The following is a 17,776-nucleotide window of genomic DNA, read 5'->3' as shown; positions in this document are numbered from 1 at the left end:
AGATAGATAGATAGATAGGTAAATATATGGACAGATGGATGGATGGATGGATGGACAGAGGATAGATGATTGATAGATATGATAGATGATTGATTGATAGATGATAGATAGGGTATGGATGGATGGGTGCGTAGATGGACAGATGGATAGATAGATGAATGGGATAGATAGATGATAGATGGATGGATAGATGGATAGACAGATGGATGGATAGATGGAAAGATAGATGGATAGAGGATAGCTAGATGAGATGATTGATAGATATGATAGATAGATGATTGATATGATAGATAGATGATTGATTGATTGATAGATTGCTCTTGGATAGATGATAGATGATGGATAGATGGATAGATAGATGGTGGATAGATGATTGATAGATATGATAGATCGATGATTGATTGATAGGTAGACGATAGACAGACAGACAGACAGATAGACAGACAGATACGGTACTGGATCCATTCATCAGTGCTCGTGTGTACCTGTGTGCGTAAAGCTTTCTATTTGGGGTTAGATAACTGCTCAAGGAGCTGCTCCCTGGAGATAACTGAGTCTGTCTTCCCTCAGCAGCCGCTGATTGAGACGACATGAAATTTAACCATATTAATGAGCAATGATACTGCGTTTGCTTAGATATTTCAAATGGTTGCATTACTTATAACTTTATATTAACAGGAGTATAAAAACAAAAAGAAGAAATCTGTCAAGGGTATAACCTGCATTATCAGTGTCGAGTACCCAGTAAGCACTCAATAAACACATGTTCAGTAAGTCAGTGAATTAATGCATGAATGAAGGTCCTCAAATCCAATGATATGCCTGGGTACCATTCCTAAGCACCATGATTTTTATCCTTTTGGCATAAGCATGAGTTTTCCATTAACAATAGCTTTCTGGAGATAGGGCCTCTCCCTTCCTGACCACCCCCCCACCTCCCAAATGAGTTAAGGGCAAGAGTCTGGTTTAACACCTTCAAGGACATTCAGCACTGAAAGGTGGGCAGTGACAGCACTTCCTGATTAACCTGTATTTCTTCTCATCTTAAAAAAAATTCACACCGGGGAGGCTATGGGAGGGTGCCATCTGGGAAGTGGGTATATAGATGAATAAGATTGTTTGGGATGTTCTGTGTGATATACACACACACATAAAAAAATCAACAAACTAAAAGAATGAGTTATATTTGAGGAGGAAGCATAAAAATTTACGTCATGTTAATTAGTAGGTGATAAACATTACCACTGAAATCTACCCGACTGACTTTATATCCATACACAGGTGTCAAGGATCTGAGTGCAACTGACCATAACTAGTAATAATCAGACACATACAGATTAGAGACGCATGCACCAACATCTAAGTGTTATTAGCAAAAACAATGAGTCTTTCTGTAAGAAACAGTATATTTTAAAATGAAATGGAGATTTTTTTTAAAGGTTAAAAACTCATTCAATTTTATGTCTTACAGGGTTTATACTGAGTTCAATATTGTATAACTGTTTTAATTCAACTGTGAACCTAAAAATTTTATAGTCACTTTTGAAAGAGATGTATCTTTGCTCTGGAAATTGTTATTGAGTATGTTAAAGCTGTAATGAAATGCTTCTTCTAAAAAATAAAAAAAAAATGCACAGCTAAACTCAAACTAAAAATAAAGACCCCCCTCCAACATTCCTTCAAGTGATTGAAAACAATATAAACAAGATGGGTAAATCTGAGAGATTCTGGTAACTAGTTTAAATTCTTTCCAGTCTAAATCTGTATGTCCCATGTGGGGCTGCCACTAGCCACGTGTGTTTATTCTACTAGACACTTAAAAGGTCGCTGGTCTAAATTGAAATGCACTGGTAGTATGCAAGATACACCAGATTTTGAAGGGTCAGTAAAAAGAGAGCAAATAAAGTATTATATTAGTATTTTTAATACCAAATACACATTGGAGTGATATTTTGGATATTAAACAAAATATTAAAATGAATTTTACTCATTACTTTCAAAATACCAGTGTTAGAAAATATATAATTATCTATATGGTTTGCTATATAGCTCTGGAGAGCATGCTGTCATGTCAGTCCAAGTGTGTTACTCATCAGTGTTGTGAGGGCCACAGGAAATTTGGCCTGGTTTTGGTGTGTTGATTTCTATTGAGTGTAAACAGCAACTTACCCACTCACTCAAGAACTCTTGGACTTCGAGTTTCCATCTTCTGGCTGGAGAGATATTTCAGTCAGTTTATAAAGTGCTTGATGTATGAGCATGAGGATCCCAGTTTGATCCCCACAACCTAAGTGAAAAAGCTGGGCATGGTGATAGTCACTTGTAATCCCTGTGCTAGGGGGAGCGGGGCACAGAGATAGGCAGGTAGATCCTTGGGGCTTAGTGGTAAGTTGAGGAGGCAAGTGCCAGGTCAAGAGAGAGACTTTGTCCACACACACACACACACACACACACACACACACACACACACAACCTCACTTGCAAGAAAACATACACACACCAAAATAGCAAAAGTATCCACTTCAAATTATGATAGCACATAATTTGGCATCACGCATTCTCTTGACCTTGTTCCCACCTAGGAAGTGTTCATCTCTAGTTTTCATGTAAAAGGTCTTCACTTCTTTTGTCTATGTGAACCAAAAAAATGTCACTGGAGTGCTGGAAGGTAAATCTGAATAAATGAAAACTGTTTGGAATCTGTTTCCAAACAAACTTGGTAGTAGGAAGCCCTGTGCTTGGCTGGCCACATCCCTGTCCCTAAGTGGCAGTGGGCCCCGGTGTGTGCTGCTTTCCTCCCCAGCACTGGGCCCACTGAGCCTTCCTTCTCAGTTCCTAGCAGCCCTGCCTATCCTCACACCTACTTCCTCCAGCCTCAGGATGCCTTGGCTTCCTTTTGTTCCTGAGCTTCCTGGCATGCTACCTCTGTAAAGCCTCCCAGCACAAAGAGCCTGCCAGCTCTACTGACCAGCCTCCCGCAAGGGCTTTGTACCTCAAAAAGCCAGGCTGCCCTCCCTCTTCCCTGCTCTGTGTGCACCAGCGCTCACCTCATTGTTCTAGTCTTAGCCCAACATGCTGCCCTGCTGATTTTGAATGAATCTTATCTTTGGCTTCCCACTAAAGCCTTCCTGACCAACTCAGCCTTCCACTCAAAAGGGCTATTCTTTTCCCTACCTTGCTTTCTCTGCTCAAACATGCCAATTGGAGCACTAATGACAGTAATATCCACCGAGTCATTTAAATATCTCACCTATTTTCCAGAACCTATGGTTTACCTGTTGAACTTCCACGAGCCAGCATGCAGCTTGTATTCTAAAATGAACAGAACATCGAGTTCTCTCTGGGACCAGGCTAAATACAGGAAGTCTTTGGGTTCTTGGGTTTTCGTGGATAAACAAAGGAGAAAGGGTTTATTTTAGAATTATGTAACAATCATGCTGGGATGAATCTTTGCACTTAGTATGTCTACTTTATAATAGACACTGAAATTGAGGCCCAGAGAAATCAACACACTTCTCAAAGTCACACAGTAAGCAGAAGGGCTGGGATTCAGGATCAGTCAACATAATACAGATCCTGTGCTCATAACCAATTTTCTAACAAATACAAAACAAAAATAAATAAAAAAATTTGAAGTCTGCAAAGCACTATCTAAAGAGACAGCACTTATTACTATGGTTATTGTGTATGTGTATTGTGTATGTGTGTGAGAGGTATGTATGTGTTCATGTGGGTATATGCACATGTGTGCAGGTATGGGTACATACAGAAGCCAGGGATCGATGTGTCTTCCTCAATTGCTTTCCACCTTTTTAAAAAAATATTTTATTATTTTTACTTTATGTGTATGTGTGTATTGCCTGCATGTAAGTAAGTGCACCCGTGTCGTGCAATGCCTGTGGAAGACAGAAGAGGCTGTCGGATCCCCTGGAACTGGAGTTAGGATAGTTGTTAGCTGTCATGTGGGTGCTGGGATTCGAACCTGGGTCTTCTACAAGAACAACCAGTGTTATGTTTTTAAATAGCGCTTCTCACTGAACTTGGAGTTCATGTGTTGGCTAGGCAAGCCGACCAATGAGCATTCAGGTATCTACCTCCCCCGACCAGAGCTGGAGTTACAGATTTGCACTGCTACACCCAGCTTCTTATATGGGTGCTGGAGATCTAAACTCAGGCCCTCTTGCTTGAACATCAGGCAGTTTACCAACTGAGCCATCTCCCCAGCCCCACTATGGTTATTTTTAGCAAGTAATAATAGAGAGTAACATGTCACTTATCCCACCAACTACAAGCAGGGAAGTTGTCAGGCTGTCTCCCCAAATGTGTTGTTGGCCAGACTCCTGAACACATCTGGTCTTGAGGGTATCAATGGAGAGGGTGATGCTGACAGTTGGAGAGGAAGGCCACTAGGTGGGCAGGGGCAATTCCAGGATGGTGTGTCCTCTAGTGCCTGTGACTCACCTGCCAGCTTGATTAAGTCAGGCTAGGTGGGGCCTGAGATTCTGCATTTCTAGCACACTCCTGGCTGGTGCCGCTCTTCCACTGACCTCTATATGATAAGCAGTTGGGGCAAAACAGTCAAAGGAGGGTATTAGAGTACTTAACCTTGGAGGCAGACCTTGGGTCAGAGGCCCAGGCTCCTCACTGATTAGCTCTGTGTGAGCATGGGGGATGGAATTTGTTCTCCTCACTGAGCCTGTTTACCATCTGCACTCTAAGGATGTGTCCAGGATGTCTATGATGGCTGAGACCCCTTTAAGCAGAATGTTTTAGGACTTGGAGCACTGGCTCTACCAGCACCCCTGGAGGGAGGGAGGGAGGCACAGAAAGCTGCTGCAGCCACAGGAAGGCCTGGGATGCCCAGTCTTCTTGCTGGCCCTGGCTGGCTGGGTGTGCCTTGGATTTCCAATGGCATACTCCAGACCACTTGCTCCTCCGGCTGACCATGTTCTTGAGCCATGTGGTCTGACTGCCATCCCATCCCTTCCAGGCCATTTGGTCCTCTTTCTCTCCTTGCAGCTCATCTCCCTCTACTTTCTGAAGACCATTTCCCACCCTGACCAATTCATTATTCTTGCCCCCCACCATGGCACTGTATATGTGAACTGGTCATGACTATAGCACATTTCCACATCAATACTGCTCTACGATCACACTGTGCTGACTTAACATAAGCTACCAAGATAGTGCTTTTGGTTTCTCTATTAAGAGAGATATTCAGAGCCAGGCTTGGTGGCACAGGCTCTAATCCCAGCTACTTAAGAGGCTTAGGCAAGATGATAGAAAGTTCAAGGCCAGCCTAGACTACACAGAGAGTTCAAAGTCAGCCTGGGCAACATTGTTGAGACCATGTCTCAACAAAGCTGTATCTTCAGGGATGTATTTCAGTGGTTGGGCATTTGCTTAGCATGAGTGAGGCCCTGGGTTCAATCTCCAGTACCACAGAGAGGAGAAAGAATGGGGCAGGGGAGAGGGGAGAGGGATGTAGGTGGAGAGAGAGAGATTGATTAAGGCTGGTTCAGGGTGGGGACTCCGTAACCACTGGAACATTTGTATGGATTAAGGGATTGGAACTCTTAGATTCAGTGTAGTGAGCACAAAAGTGTGATCTCATTTAGTTAAACAGGACCCCTGGTGTGTGTCAGAAGGAAGGAAATGCCACTTGCCTTCCAACACAAAGCTATCCGGAGCATGGAGAAGACCACTGTACAAGTGCCCACTAAAAGAGGAGCTGTCAGATGGCTTTCTGCAGCAACCTGTGGAAACCCCCTCTAAGCATTCATCACACAGTGCAGTCTTAAAACTAAGCAAGCACATCTGCCTCAGAAACTGAGTTCGATCCCAGCCCTTGGTGCCATCCCACACATATGAACTTCCTGTAGGAAGAAATGACAGGCTTCAATACACCCCGACTCCTTCCTTCCCCCAGAACCATACTCTTCAAAATCTTGCGGTATTTTCCCCAAATACTGTAATATTGAGTTGTGACATCTGGTTTCCAGCTCTTCTAAGCTTGGATTTATAAAGAGACAATCATGAAATTTGACATTCTGAGCCTCCACCCTGTATTCATGTGGGAGACTCACTGCTTACCCTTCCCTGGCATCAGACACATCAGCTCATTCTAGCATTTTCCCCCAAACAAGGAATCTAATTCTTCTCCTTTTTTTTTCTTCCTAGGATGCTATTTTCTTCAAAAGCTTTTGTCTCTCCCAGAAGTTATTTCAGACACAGTGGGCTCCCCGGCCTCATGGAACAGTACACATCGGGGACATTCCCACTGGATAGCCCAGCAGGATCCTCAGGCAGCTCCTAAAGGGCAGCTGGACTGCCTGGCATCTCCCTGCAGTGTTTTGTTCTCCACTCACCTGGCTCTGGGGTTTTAGGAGATGCAGGATGCTGACCCAGCTTCCATGCCTATGCCTGAGCTCTGGACGGACAGAGAGGCAGTATAGGTGGCAGGAAGCTGGAGGGAGGGCTGGGTGATGCTGCCAATCCAGGGGAAAGACAAGTTCTACTTGCTTGGATGAGCCCAGAAATCCTCCTCTCAGTCCCTGGCTACCATGGCTGAAGGATGGAGACAGGACTTGCCCGGAGCTAAGTGAGAGCGGAGGGAGAGAGGTCCAATAAACCCGCACTGCTTCCTCTCTGGCCAGATGCTCTCCAGCAAGTCACTTTCCTTTCTAAGCACTGGCTTCCTCACACACAAAGCAGGAATGTTAGTGGTGTCTGGAGATGATGGGGTGGCTGCTGTATGAGCCGAGACACTACGTGGAAAATGCACAGCATGATGCCTGCATGAGAGAAGCAGGCAAAGGAGCCACCATCTAGCCTGTTCATCAAGGCCAGCAAGCCAAATGCATGAAAGTTCACAGAGGAAAAAATAGACAGTGTTCTGGAAAACAGGCACAGGTGAACGTCTGAGCTAGTACATGGAACAGATGGTCCAAACGTTTATTAGTTGGCATCCTGAAGACTGGCAAGAGCTGGGCAAGTAACAGCAGGAGAGGACGGGAGAGGCAGAAGGAATATCAGAGGCAGGTGTCACTGGTTCTGGACAGAGCGTTGGGGACCAGTCTAACGTTTATGAGTGCTGAAATAATTGCTCTAGGCAGAAACTACAGGAAGGGTGAACTGTGGGGACCCGAGCAGGGGAACAGGAGGATCTGAATGTTATTAGTTACTTTGCTGCTGCTGTGCTAAGATACCATGACCAAGGCAACTTATAGAGGGAAGAATTTACTTGGCTTATGATTCCAGAGGGATTAGAGCCCACAATGGTGCGCGAGGCATGGAGGTAGAGGGCGGCTGGAGCATAAAGCCGAGAGATCGCATCATCAAGCAGGAACAGGAAGCAGAGAGCAACTGAAAATCTGGCAAAGCTTAAGAGCTCTCAAAGCCCATCCCCAGTGACATGCTTCCTCCAGCAAGGGCCACACCTCCTAAAGGTTCCATGACCCTCCCCAAACAGCGCCACAAACTGGGGACAAAATGTCCAACTACTTGGAGCCTATGGAGGACATTCTCATTCAAACCACCGCATGGGGGAACAGCCAGAAAACACCATCTTGTGAAAACTGGCAAAAGATCATCAAAACAGTCACCTATGACACATGCCATCCTGACCTGACAATTTGTGCATCTCTAACAGTATGAACAACTGATACACAGCACACAGAGTACCAGCACAGGTAGAGAGGATTTCATCACAGACCCATTACAGCTAATGCTGTTCATTAGGCAAAGAAATAAATACATTACAAATAAAGTCAGCATATTTTAGAACAATTTCATGGTAGACATTACCAACAGATCTAACCAGCCCAATGTATAACTAATAGAGGCCTTTAAAAAAAAATCTCAAAAACTCCCAAAATCACATGACAAAAATGAAATCACCAAGAAAAATCTTAATAGAAATGGCAGTTCTGGGCCTGGGGAGAATGCTCAGTGGGTAAAGTGCTTGCCATGCAAACATGAGGCCCTTGATTCAGACCCCTAGCATCCACATAAAAACTCAGGTGTGGTGGTCCTACTGTTATCTCAGTGTAGAGGAGGCAGAGATAAACAGATCTCTGGAGCTTGCTGGCCACTGAGCCTAACCAAATCAAAAGGCCCCAGGTCTCAAAAAATAAGGTAGAGAGTGGTTGAGGAAGATACCTGGCTTCTACATATACACATGCACACACTCACCAGCACACACATGCACATATAAGTATACATGCATATATACATACATACACCACATACATTTTTTTTTTTACAAGAGTACAAATCCACTTTTATTTATTTTCTATTAGTTTAAGTCTGTGAGGGGTATAGTATCACACGGATTCTATGTCTAATGGCTTTTTCAGGAAGGTTGACTTGGGATTTGGCATGCACCATACCACTGTTTCCATGGGCCCAGGTTACCTTTCCCCAGATTACCTTGGTTTTGTTTGGTTTGCCAGCAGGAGTCACTGTGTTGTTTCTTGCTTTATATATATAAGTACATCTCTTGCCTGAGTAGAATTTGGTTTCATCTTGGGCATAAACACCTTCAATTTTTTTTCTTTTTATTTTTTTTGTCTTTTTGAGACAGGGTCTTCTTGTAGCCACAGCTGGCCTGGAAGTTACTATGTAGACCAGGCTGGCCTCAATCTCACAGAGATCTGCCTGCCTCTGCCTCCAAGGGCTGGGATAAAAGGTGTGCACCACCATGCCCAGCAACACCTTCAATTTTAAGAAGAGCTGTGTGCTGTCTTTGGTTCTGGGGACCTCGCTCATAAGCCAGTAAAAGCAGCCTTGCACGACAGCCTTCCAGACATGTTTGCCTTTTCGAAGTCCTGTTCCCAGCAGGCTCCAATTATCTGCCTCCAAAGCTCAGCAGGGAGAACTTTACTCACCTCCCATATTTCTTTAAGAAGTGATTCTATAAAACAATTTACAACAGCCATTTTCGTAGTATTAAAAACTTTGGTTACAGATTTTATGCAGAAAGAAATTACTCCAATAAAATAATTTTAGTAAAATAAAAATGAAAATGGAAAATATTGGAAACGGTTTAACTGCAGTAGAGAAAATTGGCTAAGGTCTTCAACTGACAAATAGTATTCTCAGAAACATTTTTTGGGGGGTATAGGAGGTAGAACCCAGATCTTTGCACATGCTAGGCAAGTATTCTGCTATAGAGCTGGTTATACCCCTAGCTCAGAAAGTATCTTCTTCAACAAAATCTATTAGTGTCACTGAAATTCAGATTACAAAATTTCTGTTCTTAAACACAGAGGTACAAGGTCTTTAGGGGAAAACAACTCCAGCAAGTCAAGCTGGTGGGCCAGCCCTTTTCAGCTGTTACCAGAAGCTCCCATGGAAACTTCTTCCGGGGTGGCTCTGCCAGGATGGTGTGGAATGGGGCTGCTGACCCTTGGGGGACTCCAGCTTCAGAAAATGCTTCCCAACATTTTCATCTGTAGCAACAAACCTCAAGGACTCACTTAGGGGCTGACAGAAGAAACTTCACACTGCTGATAGGCTCTGTACACCATAAGAAGAACTACTGGATGATGATGGATTTGGCCAAATGACAGGGAGAAGGGGAAGGAAGGCAGGAGGAAGGAAGTAGGAAGGAAGAAGGATCTGGATGCTTGAATCCAGAGGTGCTCTGGGCAGAGAAAGGTGCAGAGTGGAGACATTAATTGAGATTCTGCCGCGGCACAGGAAAATCCTCCTCCTCTTCTTTGTCCTCTGTCCTTTTCCTCCTCTTCCTTTTCTTCATCTGCTCTCTCCCTAAACTCAGAGAGGATCACATCCTAGGCCATCACTCTATCGCTGAGCTGTACCCCCAGCCCAAGAAAATGTTTTAAAATTCACCAGCTTCCTTAGCTCTGATCCCTCTCACTTAGCAAGGAAGGAGTCTACCTTTCACTTGGTACTCTAGTTTCTGTGCCTTGGGAGAGTTCTTCATCTTGCTTTGGGAGTCAAACAGGACAGGTTCAGGACAGCTACCACCCACTCTCTGCAAGGATGCTTCTGGTCTTGGCAGCATGGAATTGTCAAGAGGGTGGGCAGAGATGACCCAGGGAAGTGTAGGACAAAGCTGGGTCTGCACAATCCTCTGTTTCCATCACAGGACAGTCTGCCCCTAATTGAAATGAAATACTTTAGCCCTAAGAATTCTAGGACAGTGTATTGGTGTTTGTTTTCACATCTCAAACCAGTCACTCAGACTCTGTGCATTCTTGAGTGAATGGACAAGACTGAGTCTCTGAACCTGTAATGTTTCCAAGTTTCCAAGGCAGTCTTCAGTGACCCCCACACAATCTTCCTTGAACCCATGCTGCTGCTTTTTAAGGTCTGCTTCCTACTCTAAACTATTAGGAACATTCTTCTGGAAAGAGGAAACATGGCATTTTAAGAGCCTTGAAACAGATTCTGAAGCCAGAGCCCTCCTCCTCACCACCCACACCTCTGCAGAAGCAGGGGAAAGGGAGCTGCTCAAGTCCTTGGCAAACCCTCAATAAACTACTCATGTGGCTGTTAATAGGCTTTTACAAGCAAGAGCTATACAACAGATAATTAGAATTAATAACCCTAATAATAAAAAGTTTCCAAACCTAATTTTTCATTTTCTTTCTCCAGCCATATAGCACAAAATAAATGTGTTAAGATTTCATTGAAACAAAATCTTATTTTCCAAAGTCAAGCAGCATACTGAAGTCCTTAGAAAGAATCAGAGCCATGATAAAGACCTCATGCCTGAAACCCCCTCTGCCTGTCATTTCCATCACAGTTTGGGGAGACTCTGATGAGAACCCATGTTTATAGAGGGTAATAAGACAACTGGGCAGGGAAGAGGATAACTTAAAAATACAGACAGCATCGTTTACTAAGCACCTGGATCCTGGCAAGAACCTCACAAGACACATCTTTTTATCCATATTTCATAGATAAAACATGGGGGACGAGTTGAGAAGAGTGTGCCCTAGCCTAACATGACACAACTAGAGAGTGGGTGAGCCAGGGCTCAAACCCTCATCCCAGTGGCATCCTCTACCCTCCTGTACCCCGCCCCTCATCTCATTTATTCTTTTAATCACTTTATTGAAGAATAATTTACAAACTAAAAGTGACCCACTGATGTATACAATTCAATACTTCTTAGTGAACTGACTCCACCGTGCTGCCCTCACTATAATCTCACTTTAGGCCAGTTCCATCGCCTCAGCCGCCTACTTACATCAGGTGAAACTAATCTGCAATCTTACCCTTGACCCAGGCTATCACCACTCTGCTTTCTGTCTATAATATTTGTCTGGGGGCTGGAGAGATGGATTAGTGGTTAAGAGCACCGACTGCTCTTGCAGACACCTGCACTCAGTTCCCAAGCACCCAGATGGTGGCTAACAACTGTAAGGAACTCCAGTTTCAGGATCTCACACCATTTTCTGGCTTTCTTGGGTAGTGCACACACATGGTGCATACATGCAAGCTAAACAGTCACACACATAAAAATAAATAAGACATATTTAAAGATTTGTCTTTTTTGTCCTTATAAATAAACCAAGTCACACAATTTGCAGTCATCTGCATCTGGCATCTTTTACTTAATATGGTGTTTGCGGTTTGTCTGGGTAGCACACAGTAATTAATACCTGGCCTCTTTATTGATAATAGTGTTCTGTTGTATAGCTACACAACATGATGATTGTCAAATTACCCTTTGATGGATATATGAGTTCTTCCCAGGTTTTGGTCATCAGGTACAGTAGGACTGTGAATATTCATCTACAGATCTTTATAAGGACATATTTTATTTATTTTTCTTGGATATATACCTAGAAGTGGTATTGCTGGGTCATGTGATAACTATGCATAACTTTTTCAAGAATACTGAGTTTTATTTTTCTTGGATATATACCTAGAAGTGGTATTGCTGGGTCATGTGATCCTTAACTATGCATAACTTTTTCAAGAATACTGAAGAATTGTTTTCCAAAGTGGATGTGCATTTTATATTGCCACCAATAATGAACATCATTCTAGTTCTCTACATCCATGCTAACAGTTGCCATTATTGGACTTTTTGATCAGAGACACTCTTTGGGTGGAAAGTGGGAAGTCCTTCACTGTGGTTTTGATTTACATCTCCAAGACTAAAGGCGTTGGGCATCTTTTCATGTGCCTGTCATATATCTTCTTTGGAAAAAGATCTGCTTCTGATTTTTATAATTTCCCTCAGTCTGTCTGTCCCTGTCTTTGTCTCTCATCATTACAGGAAAGGATTTGTTAGTTTTGTTGATCTTTTCAAAGAACTAATTTTTGGCCTCGCTGAGTTTTTTTCTATTGGTTTTCTCAATTCTATTTCGTCGATTTCCTCTCTAAGCTTTAGGATTTGCTACTGCTGCTTGCTTGGAGTTTAGGCTGTTCTTTTATAGTTTCTTAAGATTAAAAACTTGGATATTTTAGTGTTCCACTTGGAATCAAGGCCATGCCTCTGAGGGAAATGGTGGTATCCCAGGCTCTCCTGCAACTGGCAGACTTTCCTCACCTTTAGTTTTAACACTCAGGCTAGAGACAGGAGTGCCTGGCAACAATATCACAGATGCCCACTGCTTCACCCAACATTCCCTAGTTGTGACAGTTTGAATGAATGGTGCCCCCGCCCCCCCCCGCCCCATAGGCTCAGGTATTTGAACACTTGGTCTCCAGTTGGTGGTGCTGTTTGGGGAGGTTTAGGAGGTGCGGCCCTGTGGTAGGCGTTGATAGTTCAGATCCTCACTCTACTTCCAGTTCACTCTCTCTGCTGAGGGTGTGGTTGAAGACGTGAGCACCCAGCTTTCTGAGGCTTCTTGCTTTGCCTCCTTCTCCGTGGTGGACTTTCATCCCTCTCATAAGCCCAAATAAACTCTTCCTTCTGTAAATTGCCTTGGTCATGGTGTTTTATCACAGCAACAAAAAGTATCTAATAGTTTTTCACAAATAGCAGCTCCCCAACTTGCTGAATTCCAAATGATTATTTCTGACAATTTTGTCTGGCTTTACAGTTGTTTTGATGAAAGAAATCTGCCAAGCTACACATTTCTGACCCACTGAAGTCCTGTCTCTTTAAGGCCCTTTTCTTTTCTTCATAGGAAACCATGTCTTGGGTTCATCCATTCTCTGGTCTAGCTCTCACAGAATCTGTCTTTGAGGTTCATGAGGCACAGATGGTTTTTTAAAACTATTAAGCCTCAGCTTCCTCAAAGATATTAGTCCAGGGCACACTGTGTGTCTCAGGATCTGCATTTATAGTGGAGAAATCCAATGGTGTTTTCACTGAATCCAGAACCTGCAAGGAAGGCAGGAAACTGGGTCCTCACACTGCTGCGTGGGCAGAGGCCCTCACACTGGCCTGGAAGGGAATCACAGCGAGGACTGTGTCACCCTGTGTGGGGCCCAGGCTCTTGCAGTGAGCAGAGGCTCTTCCAGCTCCTTGCTGATGTGAAATGGCTCAGACTGTGCATCCAGTCCTATCTCTTGAATAGAAGTGGCCTGACCTCCTCCGTTTCCCAAGGTATGAGAAGTGGGAAGGAACAAGGTTAGAGCCTGAATAAAAAGACGGTAAGTTGAGCTCCAGAATCCATCCTTCTCTGCTTCCTGACTGCAGATACAATGTGACCAGCTGTCTCAGGTTCCTACACCATGATTTCCTTGCCATGATGGATATACTCTCAAACAGTAAGTCAAAGCAAACCCTTCCTTCCTTAAATTGCTTTTAAAAAAAGATTTTAATTATTTTTATTTTATGTGTATGAATGTTTTGTGTGCATGTAAGTGCACCACATGTGTGCAATGCCTGCAGAGACCAGAAGAGGGTGTCAGATTCCCTGGAACTGGAGTTACAGATAGTTGTTAGCTGCCATGTGAATGCAGGAAACTGAACCCAGGTCATCTGCAAAACCATTTAGCGCTCTTAACCACTGAGCCAGCTAGCTCTCCAGCCCTTAAATTGCTTTTGTCAGGTATTTTGTTATGGCGAACACAGTTAATTTTATTATGGAAACTAGGTGAGCTGCAACGCTGTCAGAGAACAGAACCCTATAACTACACATCCAGTGCCACTGAGGCTCATCACAAGAGCAGAACTGGACGCTCAGGTTTCAAAAAACATCTGGAAACCCTGCTCACTGGGTCTTCTTGCATGGCGCCATAGCCTCCAGTCTTACCTCAACCACTTCAAATCCCAACCTTCTACTCAGGTCATCGCTTACGGCCTCCTTCCTTTCCGGTCACTCTTCATGCTGGCCAGCGCCCTGCCCTCCACACGAGCACCCCAGCCTGTTCCCCACTTTAGGGCTGGCACAGGTGGGAAGTGACCACAGGCTAAGGGCAGAGCTTCAGTGTTACCTATTTGCCTTTCCAGGTCAGCGGCTTCATCAGGCGTGGCTCGGGGGAGGACTCCTGGGTCGCTGAAGCTGGTACGCAGCAGAGTCCCCATCACAAAGAAGAACAGGATGCCACCAACCACGGGGATGGCAGGGGTGATCTTCACCGCGAGGTATGGACAGCTGCCGGCAGATTGGGGAAGCAGGAGGAATGGGAAAGAAGAAAGGAAATGCAGAGTTAGGGTCAACAGTAGCAGTCTGTACATCCTAAGCAGACAAAAGCTTATTTCAATGAGTGAAACGGATTTTCATCTGTATTAAGAATTTATGGGCTGGGGAGATAGCTCAGCAGGTAGAACACACTGACAAGTCTGAGAACCTGAGCTTGGATCTCCAGAACCCAAGTAAAGATGAACACAGAAGCACGTATTTATAAATCCAGTGTTCTTATGAAGAGATGGGAGATAGAAACAGGAGACTCCCCAGTAGCTCATGGGCCTGCTAGCCTGGTGCATGCATTGGAAAACAATAAAGAGACCCTGTCTCAGCAGGGTGGAAGGTGAGGACCACCACTCGAGGTTGTCTGACCTCCTCTGACCTCCACATGTGCACTGTGGCACTCACACACATACACTTACATGAAAGACAAAAATTTTAAGAGAATTTACATCTGCCGTTTTTTCTGTGGATAACCGAACTCTTGTTCTCTTGCCGAGACAGTCCAAGTCTTGTGTCCCCATAAGAAAGTGGCAGAAGGACAGAAAAAATCCTGCTTGTCCTGTTGATCTAGAATGTATGGAGCTCGTATAAATATACACGAGCCCTTCACATTGTAAACACTCATCAGCCTATGAACCCCACCCCATCCCTGGAATCACAGTAGATGATATGTCCACTTAGGCTCACCATTTAGAGACAGCTCCATCTGACCCACCTTTTCTACCTTGGTCAAACAACTCAGGCATTTTCTGCCACGACAAAACACCGAGGATTATGAACTCATTTTCAAAAGTCAAGAAACCAGTTTTCAATATTTTGGGAGCAGTTTGTCCAAAAAAGGTTGATAATGGAAATGAACTTGAAGGGAGTTTCTAAAGAGCATGAAAGGAATGTCAGAAAGCATGTGGTCCAACTTCTGTTAGTAACATTTTGTTTTGTTTGTTTTTACGAGACAGAGTTTCATTTGGTTCCTAAGGCTGTTCTTCAAGTCCTGGACTCCAGCAATCCTGTCTTGGTCTCCCAAGTAGCTGGGACAACAGGTGCATGTCACCACTCAACTTCAAAAAATATTTATTTAAAGTGTATGTGTATGAGTGTTTTGCCTGCTTGTATGTAAGAGCACCCATGTCATACAATGCCTGCAAAGGCCAGAAGAGGGTGTCATATCCCCCGGAACTGGAATTATCTATGGTTGTTAGCCACCATGTAGGTGCTGGGAACAGAAACTGGGTCTTCTGCAAGAGCAGCCAGGGTTCTTAACCGCTGAGCTATTTCTCTAGCCTCACCACCCAACTCTTAATGCTATGAAACCCTCCTCACACCGGCAGATGGGTTGGCACACATGCAAGGAGGGGCTGTGGAGAGCAGGGAAGAGGTGGCTTTGGCAGATTAAAGTTTATCCCTGGGAGCTGCCATCTCACATTTGGTTTTCGATCTTGGTATACTGGGACTGGGCAGGTTCAAGCACAAGGCCCTGGCTTGTTGCCAAGGCACCTTGGCTCTACAGAGGTGGTAGGAGGTAGAGCTATGAGTTACCTCAATGCCTGAAACTAGAAAAGGGTGAGGTCTCCCACGACCACCTTCAGTGCCGTGTGGCCTCATTAGGTGACATCATGGGTATAGAAGAACACAACATGGCATCATGGGACCACAGTGTAGAGGGTGGGAAGTGCTCCCACCTTGTCCTCAGAAGCAGCAGTTCTATCTGTTCAAGGAAATGAATAGCAAGAGCTAGAGAAGGATGCAAATTCTGCTCAGGACTGGGAGGTGGATGAGGTGCAGCCCTGGGAGCCCTGGGGACTAGAGCATCCCACTGTGTGCAAAGGGCTTTCAGAATCCTCTGTACTTCGGGAGCTGTGAAACTTCCCCATGACTTTAAGACAGTGGTGGGACAGTCCCAAACATGAGAGGGTTGGGCTGATTCTCTGCCAGACACAATAGGCTGGTCTCTAGGAAAGCCACCTGAATAGACAGGACACCCAGGGCATTTCCAATACCTTGGTCACAGACCCATCAACTCTGCTGCAGAAACAGAGCAAAGCAAAGCAATATCACAAAATAGTATTGTGCTCCATTTCAACATAACTGCCCGTTGTGATGTCACTTCACAGGTGGGAAACCATAAAGACTGCCCCCCCCAGACCACTGTTGTGCTTGTGTCAACTTCCAGGCATCCAAGTCTTCTCTGAGCATCACAGAAAGTGAGTTTGATGAGCAGAATTAGAAAATAGAAAGACTTTGCTAAGTAAAATGGCATCTAAGAAACTCTGACCTAAACAACCCCCTGGTATGATGTGATTGCCCCTCAAAGTTCATGTGTCAGAAACTTAATCTCCAAGGCTGTCCTGAGAGCTGGGACCTTTAAGAGATGACTAGGTCATTAGGACCAACAGATCAATGTTGCCATGAGAGGTGTGGATTCCATATTTAAGAGCGTGCTAGCTATAAAATTGAGTTCAGGCCTCCCTTGTTTGTTCTTTCTCTCTCTTGCCTCTTTCCTTCTGCCATGAGATGACCCAGCACATAGGCCCTAATTACTACAGACAGACCCCTGACGATGGGCTTCTCAACCTCTGGAACTGTGAATCGATCTATGTTCTTTGTAAGTTACCCAGTCTCAAGCATTCTGCTATAGCAACACAAAATGAACCAACATACATGTTCACTCCTTTGGAACGTGTTCACGTACATTACAAAAACAACTCTTGAATCTATTTGATATTGCTGTGTGCAAATAGGGAGTCACCGCTTCTCCTCAGTGACTTCAGGCAACTACTGACTGACATAATTAATGCTTTCATAAGCTTATACCTCTTCTAAAACATTTGATTTTTATGATATTAAGTACTGAAAAGCTTCAAGTTAAATAAGAAACTAGGGACTCTGTAACCAGGCAAATAACTGCTCTCTCATATTCCTGGGCTTGAAAAGGGAATCTTTTTTTTTCCCCACAACACAGAAATACTAAAAGATGGCCCCATTCCATGATGTGGGCCTGGGTTCAGGGCCTAGCACAGAATTTGCATTTCAATTTAAGACATGTAGAAAATAGAAGAATCTCATCAGAAATGACTGTTTTTCCATTAGAACTTTAATGCAAAATGGCAACCAAAGTCTCATTACTGCATCAAACTCAGAATCCAAAATGTTTGTAAAGGACTCATGTCTATGATTAGGGAGTGGCAGATGATAACTTTGAGAGGGGTCTT

The 17,776-nt window shown here is 44.1% G+C and overlaps 1 protein-coding gene across 2 annotated transcripts in view; it reads right to left on the bottom strand.

The window, feature by feature from the left end:
• Positions 1-17,776, bottom strand: part of Zdhhc14 (zinc finger DHHC-type containing 14) — a 296,463-nt gene that overhangs the window by 105,123 nt on the left and 173,564 nt on the right. For both annotated transcript variants that reach the window (XM_008839432.3, XM_008839433.3), the window contains exon 2: positions 14,371-14,531. In XM_008839432.3, coding sequence (XP_008837654.1) covers positions 14,371-14,531 — 161 coding nt within the window. The remainder of the gene's footprint in view (positions 1-14,370; positions 14,532-17,776) is intronic.

The sequence above is a fragment of the Nannospalax galili genome, unplaced genomic scaffold, assembly GCF_000622305.1.
Source record: "Nannospalax galili isolate Female #2095 unplaced genomic scaffold, S.galili_v1.0 scaffold211, whole genome shotgun sequence".
Lineage (NCBI taxonomy): Eukaryota > Metazoa > Chordata > Mammalia > Rodentia > Spalacidae > Nannospalax > Nannospalax galili.
Note: the sequence above shows the minus strand (reverse complement) of the source record. Positions and strands in the feature narration are given on the sequence as shown.